At 34.9% G+C, this 17,524-nt stretch overlaps 1 protein-coding gene across 10 annotated transcripts in view; it reads right to left on the reverse strand.

The window, feature by feature from the left end:
- The window catches only part of CENPE (centromere protein E), a 92,564-nt gene that overhangs the window by 73,554 nt on the left and 1,486 nt on the right, over positions 1–17,524 (reverse strand). For all 10 annotated transcript variants that reach the window (XM_055385437.2, XM_055385435.2, XM_019026039.4 and 7 more), the window contains exons 2-13: positions 17,336–17,427; positions 16,746–16,835; positions 16,503–16,621; positions 15,697–15,816; positions 15,186–15,267; positions 14,957–15,024; positions 14,808–14,873; positions 6,385–6,436; positions 3,771–3,858; positions 3,328–3,457; positions 1,906–2,025; positions 879–1,037 (exon numbers count right to left, since the gene is read on the reverse strand). In XM_055385437.2, coding sequence (XP_055241412.2) covers positions 879–1,037; positions 1,906–2,025; positions 3,328–3,457; positions 3,771–3,858; positions 6,385–6,436; positions 14,808–14,873; positions 14,957–15,024; positions 15,186–15,267; positions 15,697–15,816; positions 16,503–16,621; positions 16,746–16,835; positions 17,336–17,427 — 1,186 coding nt within the window. The remainder of the gene's footprint in view (positions 1–878; positions 1,038–1,905; positions 2,026–3,327; positions 3,458–3,770; positions 3,859–6,384; positions 6,437–14,807; positions 14,874–14,956; positions 15,025–15,185; positions 15,268–15,696; positions 15,817–16,502; positions 16,622–16,745; positions 16,836–17,335; positions 17,428–17,524) is intronic.

A 17,524-nucleotide genomic window follows, 5' to 3' on the forward strand; every position in this document is an offset into this window, starting at 1 on the left:
CAAGCTTTTGTACATGTAGGTCTCTTTTGAAACATTCTTCTCTAGGTCTTTCATTGGGCTACTTCCTGCTCACCACTCAACCAATAGTTCTTGATTGTCTTCTATATACCTCTGTACATAATGCTTATTCACATTAACAATGTACATTAGTTGAGAATATGCTGTGTGGAAAGTGCTGTGTTGAGCTAATTCTACCTATTATCTCATTTAATTCTCACACAACACTAATGAGGTGAGTATCAAGCTATTCCACACTGCTACTTCCACAGGAAAAAGCAGCAAAGTGAATTCAAGAAATTTTCCAAGGCCAAGAGTCAGGAAATGACAGATTCAAATCCAGGCAGTCTAGCTCCAGAGGTCACTCTCTTATCCATGACACCCTCACATCCCAAAAAGTCTATTGAATAAATAAATTCCTACTCAATTAAAAACAAACAAAAAATCACACAAAGTAAGAATTTTGTTCACTATGTTGTTTTTCTTTCACCAGAGTCTACATTGACACAATTATGTTGTTTTATATTCTACACCAATTTTCCTGAGATTAATATTTCTGTTTAAGTAGAAAATAATATTTCCACATATTCTAGAAACTTATGGCTTCCAATCACCCAGTTTCTCTAGAATTTATTAAGCAGAATATTGCAAATAAATTTTTTAAATACATTCCAAACTTGTTGAATTAGAATCTCTACAAATAGGAATCAGAAATTGGCATTTTTAATGAATCTCTTAGGTACTATGAAAACACAAAATCTTCTGGGTTTCTTGAATATACTGTATCAAAGGATAGAAAGTGCATACTATATAATAAACATATAGAAATACCAATTCTATTCTCTGTACATCAGGTTTAAGCTGTCATCTTTTAATTTTACCTTTAATTCCTGTTGCAACGTGAGGGAAGAAGAGGTCACCAGCATCCGTGTTAAGTTTTCAATTTTCTCATTCTGTACTTTCTGAAGCAAATCTTTTTCTTCCAAAAGTTGGGCCAATTGGTCTTTTTCCATTGCCTGAGCCCGCGTCTCTAAAGAAACCTATAGAATGCAATATTGGATTATGTTAATAATAAATGTGGCTAAGTTTTAAAACCTTAAAGTAGCATAAAAGAATAAAATATTAAATTTGTATATGAACTATAAGAATTTTAATTTCACTGAAATAAAATATACTCTAACTGCAGAACACCAAAATGCAGTTACCATAATCAATAATTTCTCAGACTTACAATAAAATACACATTTCTTCTCATGTAACTATTCTATATACCATGTATAAGACACCAATGCTGTTAATATAACTCTATTAATTGCCTAAGAAGATATGAATAGTCAGAAGTCATAAAACAAAGACTTGAATTCTGATAGTAAAGATAGAGATGTTCTCATAAGATTACCATTTGATATTTTAGCTCATTTTAAAAAAGATCCTTAATGTGTGATTTTTTTACAAAATATGGGACCATGATGGTTAAAACAAACTAAAATGATAAGTAATTATGCTATATTATTAGATTGCTATCTAAGGGTTAGAAGAGGAATTCAGGATAACATGAAAACACAGAAGGTGGTTCTAAGTAACTCTGTAGTTTCTCTTTTTAACCGAATTCATATGTATTTGTGAAAAATTTTAAGAAATGTCTCTACTTGGCCCATTTGATAATCTCAGATTTTGCCCTTTGAAAATAAAAAACAAAATCTAAAATAATTTCAAGAACCAAATCTTACAATTTATAGTAAATTAAACTAAAATTTTTATAAGTGGATTTCTTCTTCTTTAAAAGTGATTAAAAACCTAAGTTGTAGCAACTCAGATATTCAGGAATGAAGAGTCTCTGAGCATTTGGGCAGGTCTCCATTCTAAATTGGTTCTTTCTATTTAATGAAATAAATGATTCATACATACCTCCTCTAATTGTTTTTTAAGATCCATTATTTCTTTTCTATACCTTTTCAGGAGAGCTTCATCAGTTGATACCTCATTAACATAAGGAGTATTCTTCATATATTTAGCAGTACTGGCAAACTGGAAAAAAAATACAAAAGTGCTAAGTGTTCAACACTTAAAAAAATTCGAATTTAATTAATAATATTTAGCTTTCTTATATTCAAGATTAAAAAAATCAATACTCTTTCTAGTTGGCTTAATACTTTTGAACAAAGGGAACATTCTATGTCCTTATAACAATGTTCTGTAACTTATCCTGGGTGATAGTCTTCAGGAGAATAAAAAAGATATATTGAGAGAACTTAAAAACATCAGCTTATTGGAATCTCATTTACCCCTCAAGGTCCAGTGCTAACGCCTCCTCTACTCTGAAGTTTTGCTTCTAGCCAAAAATATCTCTCCTTCCTTTAAACTCTGTACTAGTTATTAACCACTTAACTACTAATCAAAGGCAATTATGTTGCAAGACAAGTGTTATGTGCCTTGTCACAGAGTTCATTAATTCTGTTAAGCCAGGGACTCTAGTTTCTCTTTGCACCTCTGACAGTACCTTGATCTGGTGCTCAACAGCTATTTAAAGCAATGTTTCTCAGAGTATAAGTACCATAAGTAACTTTAGGTGGGTACACCAAGGTGACCATTAGATAACATTGAATCCTTCATTGAGAAAGCTACCCTACTGATATTTCTCATTTTTCCTTTCCTTTTTTTTTTTTTGTTTTTTGTTTTGAGACATAGTTTCGCTCTTGTTGCCTAGGCTGGAGTGCAATGGCGCGATCTCGGCTCACTGCAACCTCTGCCTCCTGGGTTCAAGTGATTCCCCTGCCTCAGCCTCCCCAGTAGCTGGGATTACAGGCATGTGCTACCACATCTGGCTAATTTTGTATTTTTAGTAGAGACAGGGTTTCTCCATGTTGGTCAGGCTGGTTCCTTTCCTTTTTAAAATAGAAAATGTAGGCCTTAGGCTCAGAGCAAATGAAGGCAACAGTTAACTACCAGGAATTTCAGAATTATTTTGTTATACAGACAGACACAATTTTTTTTGTTACCTTCTATTTGTGGCAAGTAATAATAGTTTCCCATTGATAGGACTAATATTAAAGTTTCCTTTTACAATAAATTAAGTAAAAAAAGTGAGTTATTTTAAAAATATCAAGTCAATTTCAGTAAAATAGTGTTGGATGTGGCAAAAATTATGAAGGTAAGATACAAATAATTGAAGTCTGGCAAAATTAAATTAAGAAATGCTATTTAGTAGACAACATATCGATTATAACAGGCGAGTTAATTAAAAAAAACCATGCTTAATTTTAGTAGGTAATGTTTTCTTCTTCAAGTTGATCTTCCCCTATATTAAGCTGAGATAAAAATCAAACTCACCTGGAGAGCAGTAAGGGTTTCATCAAAAGATACTGGAGTAATTGTGCAGATAATACGTGTCTTTGCATTTCCTCCCAAGGAATTCTGGAGAATTCGTGTTAACTTGCTATCTCGATAATTTATGAAACCACTTAGCAAGGAATAAGTTTACAGGAGAAAAAGATTGAGAACGTTTATATAATAAAGTTGTTGGTTTTTAATGCAGAACTCTTAAATCAGCCAGAGTTTCAAAAATTAGTTTACAGGTTATATGAGGCAGATTAAAACTACTAACTAAAAAATATTTAAAACAGAAAGTAAATTCAGTAGATTATAATCATATGTATAAGTTTTTGAATATATGGAAGAAATCAGTACATTTGAGTATCATCGAAATGTTGCAATGTTCAACCTAATGAAAAATATAAGAATCAGTAGGTAAGTGCACAATGGGATAAACTTACCCAACTTGTCCATCACTAAGTTTCTTGATCACTTGTCCCAAAATAAATAAGCTTCGATTTATATTACAGCCTTCCTTGAGCCGCACACCTGAATTTATTAAACAAATATGAAAACTAAACTTGACTCCTTTTCTAGATGATAAACTTATTTATCACTAAGTTAATGAGAGAAATTAGAGGGCAGATGCTAAAGTCTATGCTCTGGTTTAGACATGAGCCCATCTTTAATATCAGTGGTAGAAAGAGCTCTCTTCCTATTGGTCCCACTTCAAGTGAATCAGAAAGGTTATTACCTGAGAAAAATAGTAAAAAGAAAAAAATGAAGAGGGAGGGAAGAATGTAGGGAAAAAAAACCTGTTTCCTGAAAGAGCTTCTCTAACTCTTCAGTTCAAATCAATTTTTTTCCAACATCTAAATATAGGCAACTATGAACTTACAACCAAATTAGCCTCTAATTTCTTATTTTTAAATTGTTAACATGCTCACATGGTTCAAAAAGTTTAAAAAAAAAGTACACTTTGAAAAAGCTCCCTTCTACTTTTATCCCCATTCAACCAGTTCCTATACCTCTACCAGGAAACCACTGTTATTAGTTTTTTTCTTTAGAGATTTTTAAAAATCCAAGTTCATATGTATTTATTTCCTTCCTTCTTCACTGATATCAATAGTAACAGACCATACATACTATTTTGCACTTTGCTTTTTCTCACTTGGCAACATATCTTGCAAAAATTTCCATATCGGTAAACACTGATTTTTTCATTTTTTTTAAAGTATAAAATTCCATTTTACGGCTGCATCAGACTTCATTCACCCTCCCCATCCCCTGTTGAAGGACATGTAGGTTTTCAATCTACTGCCTATACAAAAAAAATTGCAAAAATAATTTTGAGCAGATGTTATTTCACAGGTGCATTAATTAGCTATTGCTTTAACATTACTACCTAACCAACCAGCTAAAACAAGCATTTATTTTTTGTTCACAGGTCTGAGGATGGACTGGTTTGGTGGATGTAGGCTAGGCTCAGTTGAGTGGCTCTACAATAGGTTGCAGAATGAGCTCAAGTCTGTTGAACAAACTTCTAATCTGCCTTGGATCAGCAGCTCTTCTAATGGCAAGAGTGCAGGCGCAAGCTAAACCATTTAAGCATTATGAACTATTCATTTATATCCTTTGCCCAGTTTTTTGTTGGTTTCTTTTAAGCTTTTAAGGCATCTGGACTTTGTATCAGTTACAAAAGGGTTTTCCCACTGTAAGTTGACTTCCAATAATTTTTATAGTTTTTTTATATTGAAATTTTTGAGCTACTTATAATGCATTCCTTGGTGTATGATATATGGATCCAACTTAATTTTTTTTCCCAAATGGCTATCAATTAATGAATAATCTATCTTTTCTTTACAAATTTGAAGGACCATCTTCATTGTATTCTAACTTCTGTATGTATTTGGGACTCTTGATGGATTTTCTATTCTATTTCACTGGGCTGACAATTCACACAGTTTTAATCACTATGGCATTATAATATGTTTTACTATCTTATAGTAAGATAGTAAAATCTTAAATTCCACTTTCTGCTTTTTGGAATTTTCCTGGCTACTCTTGTCTGTTTTTATGTTTCCATACAAATTTTAAAATCATCTTACCTAATTTAAACATGAAAATGTACTCTTGATAGTTTTATTAGGATTGTGTTAAATCTAGAAATTAACACAGAGGCCTGATATCCCTGTGATTTTGAATCTTTTCCATTTAAGTATGCTTCTCCATTTTTTCAAGTATTTGTTTGTGTCCTTCAAGTCTGATTTACAAGTTTTCTTAGGCCGGGTGTGGTGGCTCACACTTGTAATCCCAGAACTTTGGGAGGCTGAGGTGGGCGGGTCACTTGAGGCCAAGAGTTGGAGACCAGCCCGACCAACATGGCAAAACTGTGTCTCTACTAAAAATACAAAAATTAGCTGGGCATGATGGTGCATGTCTGTAATCCCAGCTACTTGGGAGGCTGAGGCATGAGAATTGCTTGAGCCCAGGAGGTGGAGGTTGCACTGAGCTGAGATCGTGCCACTGTACTCCAGCCTGGGAGACAGAGTGAGAGTCTGCCTTAGAAAAAAAAAAAAAAAAAAAGTTTTCTTTATATCAGTCTTGTACAAATCTTTGCTGAGTTTCTTTCTAGGTATCACATCTTTTAGGTTATTATAAATGGAGTCTTTTTGTCTACTAAATATTTTAACTTGTTTTTGTTTATTAATATTTTAACTTTTAAAAATTAATATCTGCATATTAATTTTGTACCACATTATCTTTCTTAATTTCCTTATTTTGAAAGTTTAAATGGTTTTTATGGAATTCTCATGGGCTTTCCTGCTGTACAATCCCATCAACTGTATAATTTTCATTTTTTAATTGATGCTATTGTAGACTAAAATAAAAATTAAGCAGATACAGATGCTGATTTCTATGTTAAACTTTTATCAGAAAATCACAATTAATGATTCATTATTATTAACAATGAATATAATTACTTTATCAATTTCTAAAAATGCCTGGTAGTACTTTTTAAACCTGTAAAATAGGAAGACATTAAGACTAACATATTTCATGAGTTTTAATTACCTGCAGCTCCTGTTTGAGCAGCTCTTTCACTGCCTGCAAGATCAACCAAATTCTGTAAGATAGATAAAAATAAATCTTTAGGGCAGATAATTTGAAATAATAAAATTCAAACTACTGAAAGAACATTTTTAATACATGGTATATCTGAATATTCGATCTGTATCCATGTCTCCCATGCTACTGTTTAGGCATTCCCTTTTTTCTCTCAGTCAAACTGTTCTCTATCTGTTCCTTTCTTTATATCTTCCATAACGCCACCAGTATAGGTTCTGTTTCCTATACAAGATCCAAAACTTACTATGGCAAATATAATTCTTTATAAGCTGGCACTTGCACTGCTCCAACTTTGTATCTATCCATCCCTTATTCTTACCTCTAGCTGAACTACTCACTATTCCCCAAACACCCCATGTACTTCTACACCTCCAAGCATCAGCTTTTTGCTATTTCCTTTATTCAGTTAGTTCTAATGTTCTATTCTGTCCTTATTCTTTATTCAAGAACCAGGCACAAAGATTATCTCCTCAGTGTAGCTTTGCCTACTTTATCCTTCCTCCCCGCCAGATTTCAGATGAACTGCCCCTTGAACTGCACAACCAGAACTCCTTATAAACATGACTTATAGATACAACTTACATTTATAGCACTTATTTTGTTGGGCTAGTCATGCATGCTAGCTGTACTATGCTGTAGCAATACCATGACTTTACTGTGGCATCTTTAAGAGCTGGACCTCTCTTTCATTTCAAAAATATTATTGAAAAGAAGTGGCTGCCTATTATGCTCCAGGAAGTGCATCAGGTGCTAGGGCTACAAATAAATAAGGTCTCTGCTCTCATGGAGCTTACATTCTACATAGAGGAGGAGGCTGGTGAGAAGAGATAAAAAGACAAATAAGAAACATGTTGTGATAAGTGTAACAGAGATTATTTAAATAGAGCTGGAAAAGGGGCCAGTAGCTTTAGGTTCATGGGACTGAATAGCAGTGGAAGGCTTGTCATTAAGCTGCGATCTGAATTACCAGAGAAGAGGAAGCTGGTCCCAAAAAGATCAAGGGAAACAGTAGTCTAGACAAAAAGAATAGCCAAAACACTTAGTCACAAAGCAGAATGTGCTCAGTGTGTTCAAAAAAATAGAAAAGGCAGTGTGGCACAGTTGGTGAAGTGAAGATAGGAAAAGACAGAATAAGAGAAGTAGACAGGGGCCAGATTATGCAGGACTTTTTAAGTGAGATCTAAAACTCTGAAATGTTTAAATTCAATGAGAAGCCATTGCAGGGCTTTATGCAAGGGAGTAATAGAACCCTGCCTTGCTAGACTGGGGAAGTTCTCCTGGATAATATCCTGCAGAGTGTTTTCCAACTTTGTTCCATTCTCCCTGTCACTTTCTGGCACACCAATCAGACGTAGATTTGGTCTTTTCACATAGTCCCATATTTCTTGGAGGTTTGTTCATTACGTTTTATCAAATTCAGGAAATACAGAGAATGCCAAAAAGATACTCCTCAAGAAGAGCAACTCCAAGACACATAATTGTCAGATTCACCAAAGTTGAAACGAAGGAAAAAATGTTAAGGGCAGCCAGAGACAAAGGTCGGGCTACCCACAAAGGGAAGCCCATCAGACTAACAGCTGATCTCTCAGCAGAAACTCTACAAGCCAGAAGAGAGTGGGGGCCAATATTCAACATTCTTAAAGAAAAGAATTTTCAACCCGGAATTTCATATCCAGCCAAACTAAGCTTCATAAGTGAAGGAGAAATAAAATCCTTTACAGACAAGCAAATGCTGAGAGATTTTGTCACCACCAGGCCTGCCCTACAAGAGCTCCTGAAGGAAGCACTAAACATGGAAAGGAACAACCGGTAACAGCCACTGCAAAAACATGCCAAATTGTAAAGACCATTGAGGCTAGGAAGAAACTGCATCAACTAACAAGCAAAATAATCAGCTAACATCATAATGACAGGATCAAATTCACACATAACAATATTAACTTTAAATGTAAATTGGGCTAAATGCTCCAATTAAAAGACACAGACTGGCAAATTGGATAGTCAAGACCCATCAGTGTGCTGTATTCAGGAAACCCATCTCATGTGCAGAGACACACATAGGCTCAAAATAAAGGGATGGAGGAAGATCTACCAAGCAAATGGAAAACAAAAAAAGGCAGGGGTTGCAATCCTAGTCTCTCATAAAACAGACTTTAAACCAACAAAGATCAAAAGAGACAAAGAAGGCCATTACATAATGGTAAAGGGATCAATTCAACAAGAAGAGCTAACTATCCTAAATATATATGCACCCAATACAGGAGCACCCAGATTCATAAAGCAAGTCCTTAGAGACCTACGAAGAGACTTAGACTCCCACACAATAATAATGGGAGACTTTAACACCCCACTGTCAACGTTAGACAGATCAACGAGACAGAAAGTTAACAAAGATATCCAGGAATTGAACTCAGCTCTGCACCAAGCGGACCTAATAGACATCTATAGAACTCTCCACCCCAAAACAACAGAATATACATTCTTCTCAGCACCACATCACACTTATTCCAAAATTGACCACATAGTTGGAAGTAAAGCACTCCTCAGCAAATGTAAAAGAACAGAAATGATAACAAACTGTCCCTCAGACCACAGTGCAATCAAACTAGAACTCACGATTAAGAAACTCACTCAAAACCGCTCAACTGCATGGAAACTGAACAACCTGCTCCTGAATGACTACTGGGTACATAATGAAATGAAGGCAGAAATAAAGATGTTCTTTGAAACCAACGAGAACAAAGACACAACATACCAGAATCTCTGGGACACATTTAAAGCAGTGTGTAGAGGGAAACTTATAGCACTAAATGCCCACAAGAGAAAGCAGGAAAGATCTAAAATTGACACCCTAACATCACAATTAAAAGAACTAGAAAAGCAAGATCAAACACATTCAAAAGCTAGCAGATGGCAAGCAATAACTAAGATCAGAGCAGAACTGAAGGAGACAGAGACACAAAAAACCCTTCAAAAAATCAATGAATCCAGGAGCTGGTTTTTTGAAAAGATCAACAAAATTGTTAGACCACTAGCAAGACTAATAAAGAAGATAAGAGAGAAGAATCAAATAGACCCAATAAAAAATGATAAAGGGGATATCATCACCGATCCCACAGAAATACAAACTACCATCAGAGAATACTATAAACACCTCTATGCAAATAAACTAGAAAATCTAGAAGAAATGGATAAATTGCTGGACACATACACCCTCCCAAGACTAAATCAGGAAGAAGTTGAATCTCTGAATAGACCAAAACAGGCTCTGAAATTGAGGCAATAATTAACAGCCTACCAACCAAAAAAAGCCCAGGACCAGATGGATTCACAGCCGAATTCTACCAGAGGTACAAGGAGGAGCTGGTACCACTCCTTCTGAAACTATTCTAATAAACAGAAAACAAGGGAATCCTCCCTAACTCATTTTATGAGGCCAGCATCATCCTGAAACCAAAGCCTGGCAGAGACACAACAACAAAAGAGAATTTCAGACCAATACCCCTGATGAACGTCGATGCAAAAATCCTCAATAAAATACTGGCAAACCGAATCCAGCAGCACATCAAAAAGCTTATCCACCATGATCAAGTGGGCTTCATCTCTGGGATGCAAGGCTGGTTTAACATACAAAAATCAATAAACGTAATCCAGCCTATAAACAGAACCAAAGACAAAAACCACATGATTATCTCAACAGATGCAGAAAAGGCCTTTAACAAAATTCAACAACACTTCATGCTAAAAACGCTCAATAAATTAGGTATTGATGGGATGTATCTCAAAATAATAACAGCTATCTATGACAAACCCACAGCCAATATCATACTGAATGGGCAAAAACTCGAAGCATTCCCTTTAAAAACTGGCACAAGACAAGGATGCCCTCTCTCACCACTACTATTCAACATAGTGTTGGAAGTTCTGGCCAGGGCAATTAGGCAGGAGAAGGAAATAAAGGGTATTCAATTAGGAAAAGAGGAAGTCAAATTGTCCCTGTTTGCAGATGACATGATTGTGTATCTAGAAAACCCCATCGTCTCAGCCCAAAATCTCCTTAGGCTGATAAGCAACTTCAGCAAAGTCTCAGGATACAAAATCAATGTGCAAAAATCACAAGCATTCTTATACACCAATAACAGACAAACAGACAAATCATGAGTGAACTCCCATTCACAACTGCTTCAAAGAGAATAAAATACCTAGGAATCCAACTTACAAGCGATGTGAAGGACCTCTTCAAGGAGAACTAAAAACCACTGCTGAAGGAAATAAAAGAGGATACAAACAAATGGAAGAACATTCCATGCTCATGGGTAGGAAGAATCAATATCGTGAAAATGGCCATACTGCCCAAGGTAATTTATAGATTCATTGCCATCCCCATCAAGCTACCAATGACTTTTCTTCACAGAACTGGAAAAAACTACTTTAAGGTTCATATGGAACCAAAAAAGAGCCTGCATTGCCAAGTCAATCCTAAGTCAAAAGAGCAAAGCTGGAGGCATCACACTACCTGACTTCAAACTATACTACAAGGCTACAGTAACCAAAACAGCATGGTACTAGTACCAAAACAGAGATATAGACCAATGGAACAGAACAGAGCCCTCAGAAATAATGCCACATATCTACAACTATCTGATCTTTGAGAAACCTGACAAAAACAAGAAATGGAGAAAGGATTGCCTATTTAATAAATGGTGCTGGGAAAACTGGCTAGCCATATGTAGAAAGCTGAAACTGGATCCCTTCCTTACACCTTATACAAAAATTAATTCAAGATGGATTAAAGACTTAAATGTGAGACCTAAAACCATAAAAACCCTAGAAGAAAACCTAGGCGATACCATTCAGGACATAGGCATGGGCAAGGACTTCATGTCTAAAATACCAAAAGCAATGGCAACAAAAGTCAAAATTGACAAATGGGATCTAAGTAAACTAAAGAGCTTCTGCACAGCAAAAGAAACTACCATCAGAGTGAACAGGCAACCTATAGAAAGGGAGAAAATTTTTGCAATCTACTCATCTGACAAAGGGCTAATATCCAGAATATATAAAGAACTCAAACAAATTTAGAAAAAAACAAACAACCACATCAACAAGTGGGCGAAGGATATGAACAGACACTTCTCAAAAGAAGACATTTATGCAGCCAAAAGACACATGAAAAAATGCTCACCATCACTGGCCATCAGAGAAATGCAAATCAAAACCACAATGAGATACCATCTCACACCAGTTAGAATGGCAATTGTTAAAAAGTCAGGGAACAACAGGTGCTGGAGAGCATGTGGAGAAATAGGAACACTTTTACACTGTTGGTGGGACTGTAAACTACTTCAACCATTGTGGAAGTCAGTGTGGCGATTCCTCAGGGATCTAGAACTAAAAATACCATTTGACCCAGCCATCCCATTACTGGGTATATACCCAAAGGATTATAAAATCATGCTGCTATAAAGACACATGCACACGTATATTTATTGTGGCACTATTCACAATAGCAAAGACTTGGAACCAACCCAAATGTCCAAAAATGATAGACTGGATTAAGAAAATGTGGCACATATACACCACGAAATTGTATGCAGCCATAAAAAATGATGAGTTCATGTCCTTTGTAGGGACATGGATGAAGCTGGAAACCATCATTCTCAGCAAACTATTGCAAGGACAAAAAACCAAACACCGCATGTTCTCACTCATAGGTCGGAACTGAACAATGAGAACACGTGGACACAGGAAGGGGAACATCACACACTGGGGCCTGTTGTGGGGTGGGGGGAGGGGGGGATAGCATTAGGAGATATACCTAATGTAAATGACGAGTTAATGGGTGCAGTATACCAACATGCCACATGTATACATATGTAACAAACCTGCATGTTGTGCACATGTACCCTAAAACTTAAAGTATAATAAAAAAATAAATAAAAATAATAAAAACGTAAAACTGGAAAAAAAAGAGAACCTTGCATAAAGCTCAGCAATGGCTCCCACAATGGATCCACTATGATTACTGGGTGGAGGATGGATTGGGAAGGGGCAAGAGCAGCTGCACAGCTGCAGGCAGCCCCATCAGGCAGCTGGGGCAGGAATCTGGGTGAGAGATAATACCAGCTTGGGTTAGGGAGGTGGCAGAGGAGACTGCTTGTAAGAGAAGAAGTGAAGGGATGTCTTGTTTATTGTTTTTTTAATCTCAGAGCCCAACACCATGCTCAGAAGACAATAACAACTTAGTAAATATTGTGAGTGATTTGAAAGAAAGTCAAAGCTTTACGTTATTTCTCTCTGTGGAGATTTTTGAGAATAGGCAGGTAAATATGTATTACCAGTTAAGGAGGCTAATTTTTCTTGCACAGTGTCCACTACAGATGACACAGATACATAATAAAAGGGCAAAGTGGTAATGAAGGCAGCATGAGTGAAGGTTAAAGATGAGAACAAGCATTCATATTCAAAGATACTCAGAGGCCCAATCTATGAGGGAGGAGTTCATGTGGAGCAGAAGGAAATAAAGTTAGATTGGTTAAGAGTGGCCAAATCTTGCCCCAGGAAGTGATATACAACAGCAATGGTTAGTATATTAGAAATCCTTATGATGACTTCAAGAAACAAAGGCAAGAGTCATGGAGACAAGGTTCCAGGAGACTGACATAGTAATTCAAGAGAGATGAGAAAGTAAATGAGTGTAGCATCCATGGAAATGTTTAAAGGTAGGATCAGTAAGAAATGGGACAAGTAGACAAAGAGAAAGGCAGAAAAAGATGAGTCAAAATTGACTTAGGTTTCCAGCTTAGGCAGCTAGGATAATGCTGGTTTTACTGGAAATAAGGAATATTCACTATGGTAGGAAGAAAATAGTTTCGTTTTAGACATATTAAAGTTTGAGATAATGATGGGACACAATTATAACCATCTTTAGGAAGACATGAATTAGAATTCAGAGACTATAGGTAAAATATTTGGCAGCCATCAACATGGAAATGATGACAGAACATTTGAGAGCAAGAACTTGAGTAAGAAACGTCACAGAATACCTCCAAGTTTTTTTTTTTTTTAATTATTTTTTTAGGAGGGTAGGGAAAAAGAAGCCAGGGTAGAAAACAGAGGAGTACAGCTAAGAGAAACTGGATATTATCATCCCACCAAGGCCAGGAGATAATCAGAAAAGAGCCACCTCTAAAGAGACAGAGATGACTCTTTAGAGACTTCTTTCCAAGAAGATTCTTAGAGTAAGTGAGTAGGCTGGAGGGTTGGAACAGATGGAACACGAATGACAGAGCATCACGTAACATGAGGAAAATCATCAAGTAGATCACTGAATATGCCAAGAGTATTAAAGCTAAATTATTAAAAGTTAAAATCATACGAAATATCACAGTCTTGGATGAGAAAATTAAAGAGGTTAGGTTTTGGTTTTTTATTGTTAAATTAAAACAAGATTAAAGTCTACTAAAATAAGTTATACAATTTTATAGCAAAATAGCTAAGGTGAAATTAGGATTTAATATTAAGTAATTAATAATCTAATTTTATAAAATCTGAAAATGAATAAACATATTATAGATTGCTTTTTTCCCTGAAGTTTTCTAATCAAATAATCTTAAATCATATCCCACATCAAGCTAAAGAATTTAGGCCCTAAAAATGCAAAATAAAGCAATATGGTAAAGGATAGAAAAGGAGCAAGAAAGAAACAGCAATAATTTAGTGTGGCAAGAAGGAAGTGAAGGTTTACTAATGTGGAATATAGGAATGTTTGCATAGTGCATATATTCGCTTATTCAGCAAATCTATATTAGACATAAAATAGGTATAATGTGTTGGGGCTACCAGGATGAATGCAGTATCACTCCTCAATGGATTTACAGTCTAAAATACTATGTTTACAATACAAAATATATTTTATTATTGTACTTAAGTAAAACCTAAAATAATGTGATTACTTTTTAACCATCCAACCTAGATTTTTGTTGATCACATAAGTCTAAATTACATTGGCTGAGATTTTACAAAAAGACCCTCAAATTCTAAGATGATCTAAAGTGTTAAATGTGTATAGAAAAAAATTCTACTTCATTAGTGGTTAGAAAAAACATCAATTCCTATAACCCTATAGCCCTGACATTTAAATTTTAGGAGATGGCAACTCTGACATAACAGGAAGAAAGATCCTCTGAATTTTTCCTACGACATTTTAGCTAGGAATTTGATGATACTGACAAGACTAAGCAGACAATTTGTAGATTTCCTCCCACATTTAGTTTAGTTAACAGTTCTTATTAAACCAAACATCCAGCAACTAAATTAAATTTTGTTTTGGCCCATACAGTACATTATTATGGTTCATTAATACTCACCAAATGGGATACCTTAACAGATCCTTCACAATTAGAAGGTTCACCCTTCTCTCTGCTTTCCAAAATCTAGATAGAAAAGGCAAGCTGTAGAAAAATTAGTGCATTCTTACTTGGAAAGATCTAATAGACAGATAGAGAGAATTACCTACCATCCTAAAGATGGTATGAGAACGACTGCTTCTTTGATTCATTTTTGTTTCTCCATAATGCCTGCTCTCTGTAAAAATGAGTTACATTTCAGCTGCATATATATTAAAATCCATAGAAACACAATAATTTTTATTTTAACTTAAAAAAGTATGATTTGAGGTCTAAACATGCTTGATTGAAAAGATAGTTTTTACAAGTGTTCTAAAGAAATACAGCATAAAGTCTTACTTTCTCCCTTTGTAATCCATTTCAAAGCCATTTCTGATGTATATACAACTTCTTCTGTGAGATCAGCAACATACACATTCCTCTGAAACAAGTTTAATTATGGAAAGATTAGAGAAATAGAAGTCACAAGTTTGCTTTTCAAAAGAAGGTGCAAACTATTATAGAATTCATTTGTGAAAGTTAAAAGTGGCAAATGGAACCATAATTCTGTAGGAATGTAACAAGTAATTCTATGAATACCCACAATTTATTTCATATACCAAAGCACAACAAATTCTAACCTGATACTTCCAACTTGCTATTTTTACACTTAAACCAAAATATTAGAGCTGTCAGTATTTTAAAACTATTCATATTGTTTAAAAGATGAATATAAATACTTCAAAAAAACCCTCACATACTATAGAAATAGGAGACACTTTAAAAACTATAGAAATTAAAGGTAAACATTCAAGAACAATAATCTCAATAAGTAAGTCAATTTTAAAGCTCCCTTAAGTCTGCTACTCACATTGACATCTTCTCGAATAATTAAAGGTTTCATTTTTTGAGTGCCACAGAGTAAATCTGTAATGGTTTCATTGTATATTTCCATGTAAGATACACGTAAGAGAAATTCTCTATCAGGAAACTAGAAGAAAAAAAATTATATAAAAACACCAGGAAGCAACCAATTGTGAAAACCTAATGCTAAATGCTCATGTGCTTAAAGAGGTAAAATGTCTGTAAAACAAACTAAGAAACCCCTTGGTTCTACTGTTGACAAAATAATAAACACAAAAATATAAAAGCATCGTTACAGAAATAATGAAAAGTGAAGTACCATAAAGCTGGGAGAACACCAACTCTAGGCTCAAACTCTAGGCTCAAAATAAAACCCTCTCAAAAGATGTTCTTATTTTAATAAAAATGCTAATTTAAAACCAACTAACTCGGTTGCCTATTCTGGCTTTCTGCTTCCCTTCTTTTTTTACCTACATCTACTTTCTACTGTTCCTTTATAATCACTGATAGTTAAATGGTTAGGTGGAGCTAACCATTCTGATAACATTTTCTTGTTCCTTAATGCCTACTTTTTGTTGAGAGTATTATTGTTGCAGAATTCAAGAGAAAGAATAAAAGAACTTTAAGCTTTATAAAGTAAGTTGTGGAGATAAAAGTGAATCTATGCTATGCCTTTCTTCTTTCCCCATGGATAATCAAACAATAACTGTAAATCTACTTCCTTTCATCTTTACAAGAGAAATACACTAAGACTGGTACCCAGTTTTTACTAGTTTTACCTGTACGTACTAGAAATTCAGTTAAGTTACTTACCTTCTTAATTTTTTGGAAAATGTCATGAATTGCCCTGGGTATAACTCCCAAATGATCTTCTGAACCCATCATGGTATATGTTTTTCCTGAAGCAGTCTGTCCATAGGCAAATATAGTACCTGTAAAAAACAAAACACACATACGCAAAGATTAAAAACAAACCTATAATGGGTAAAACTATGCATGCTTGTTGCACAGATGCCCAAGACTAAAATGTTTCTGCAGCATTGAGTGAATACAAACCATTGTAGCCTTGTATGGCAGAATCGATGATTGGTGCTGCTATTTCTTCATACACATTTTTGGTAGTTTCATTACCATGAAAGACACGATCTAAACAACAACAACAACAACACAGAAGTTAAACCAAATGAGTCCACTGTGTTTTCATTCCAAATTAGTAATTATTCCCAAAAGTAAAACTGTCAGAAGGTAGGATGATCAACTATTTGAGACACAGTATTTTTTTCAACTTTTTGGTTCCCTGAAAATACCCTTCCCTAAGGTAAAATGAGTTCATTTTCACACACAAAAAATACACTACAAGTCAACTTTTCTATGTTCTTTCAAGAGGCAGTAAGGTATAGTGTTTGCACATGGGGGTCTGGAATCTACCTAGATGCAAATTAGATAACTGTGATTATAACTGTTTTAAATGCCAATTGGTTACCTTACTTAAATACATGATGGATAAACAATTTTGTTTCTAGTGAAGCAGTTTATAGAAGGCTTAGTCTAATCTTTAGTGACAAATCTAATGTTATTGATAAGCCTTTTGTATTTTTAATAGCAGAAGGATAACAAGGTAACTTTTGATGCTATTATAAGCTTACCAAAATTGAAGGATTTACTTCCATCAACTTGATAAATGACATTATTGTCAGTTTTCCAGTAAACTTGGGCAGTTTCTCCAAGTGATTCTTCTCTAAAAGAATAGAAACACCGCATTTTAACCAGTCATAAAAGTCATGTCATAGGAGGGATAATTGAAAAGATTTCACCTTCTAAAGAATATTTTGAAA

This window comes from Gorilla gorilla, chromosome 3 (assembly GCF_029281585.2).
Source record: "Gorilla gorilla gorilla isolate KB3781 chromosome 3, NHGRI_mGorGor1-v2.1_pri, whole genome shotgun sequence".
NCBI lineage: Eukaryota > Metazoa > Chordata > Mammalia > Primates > Hominidae > Gorilla > Gorilla gorilla.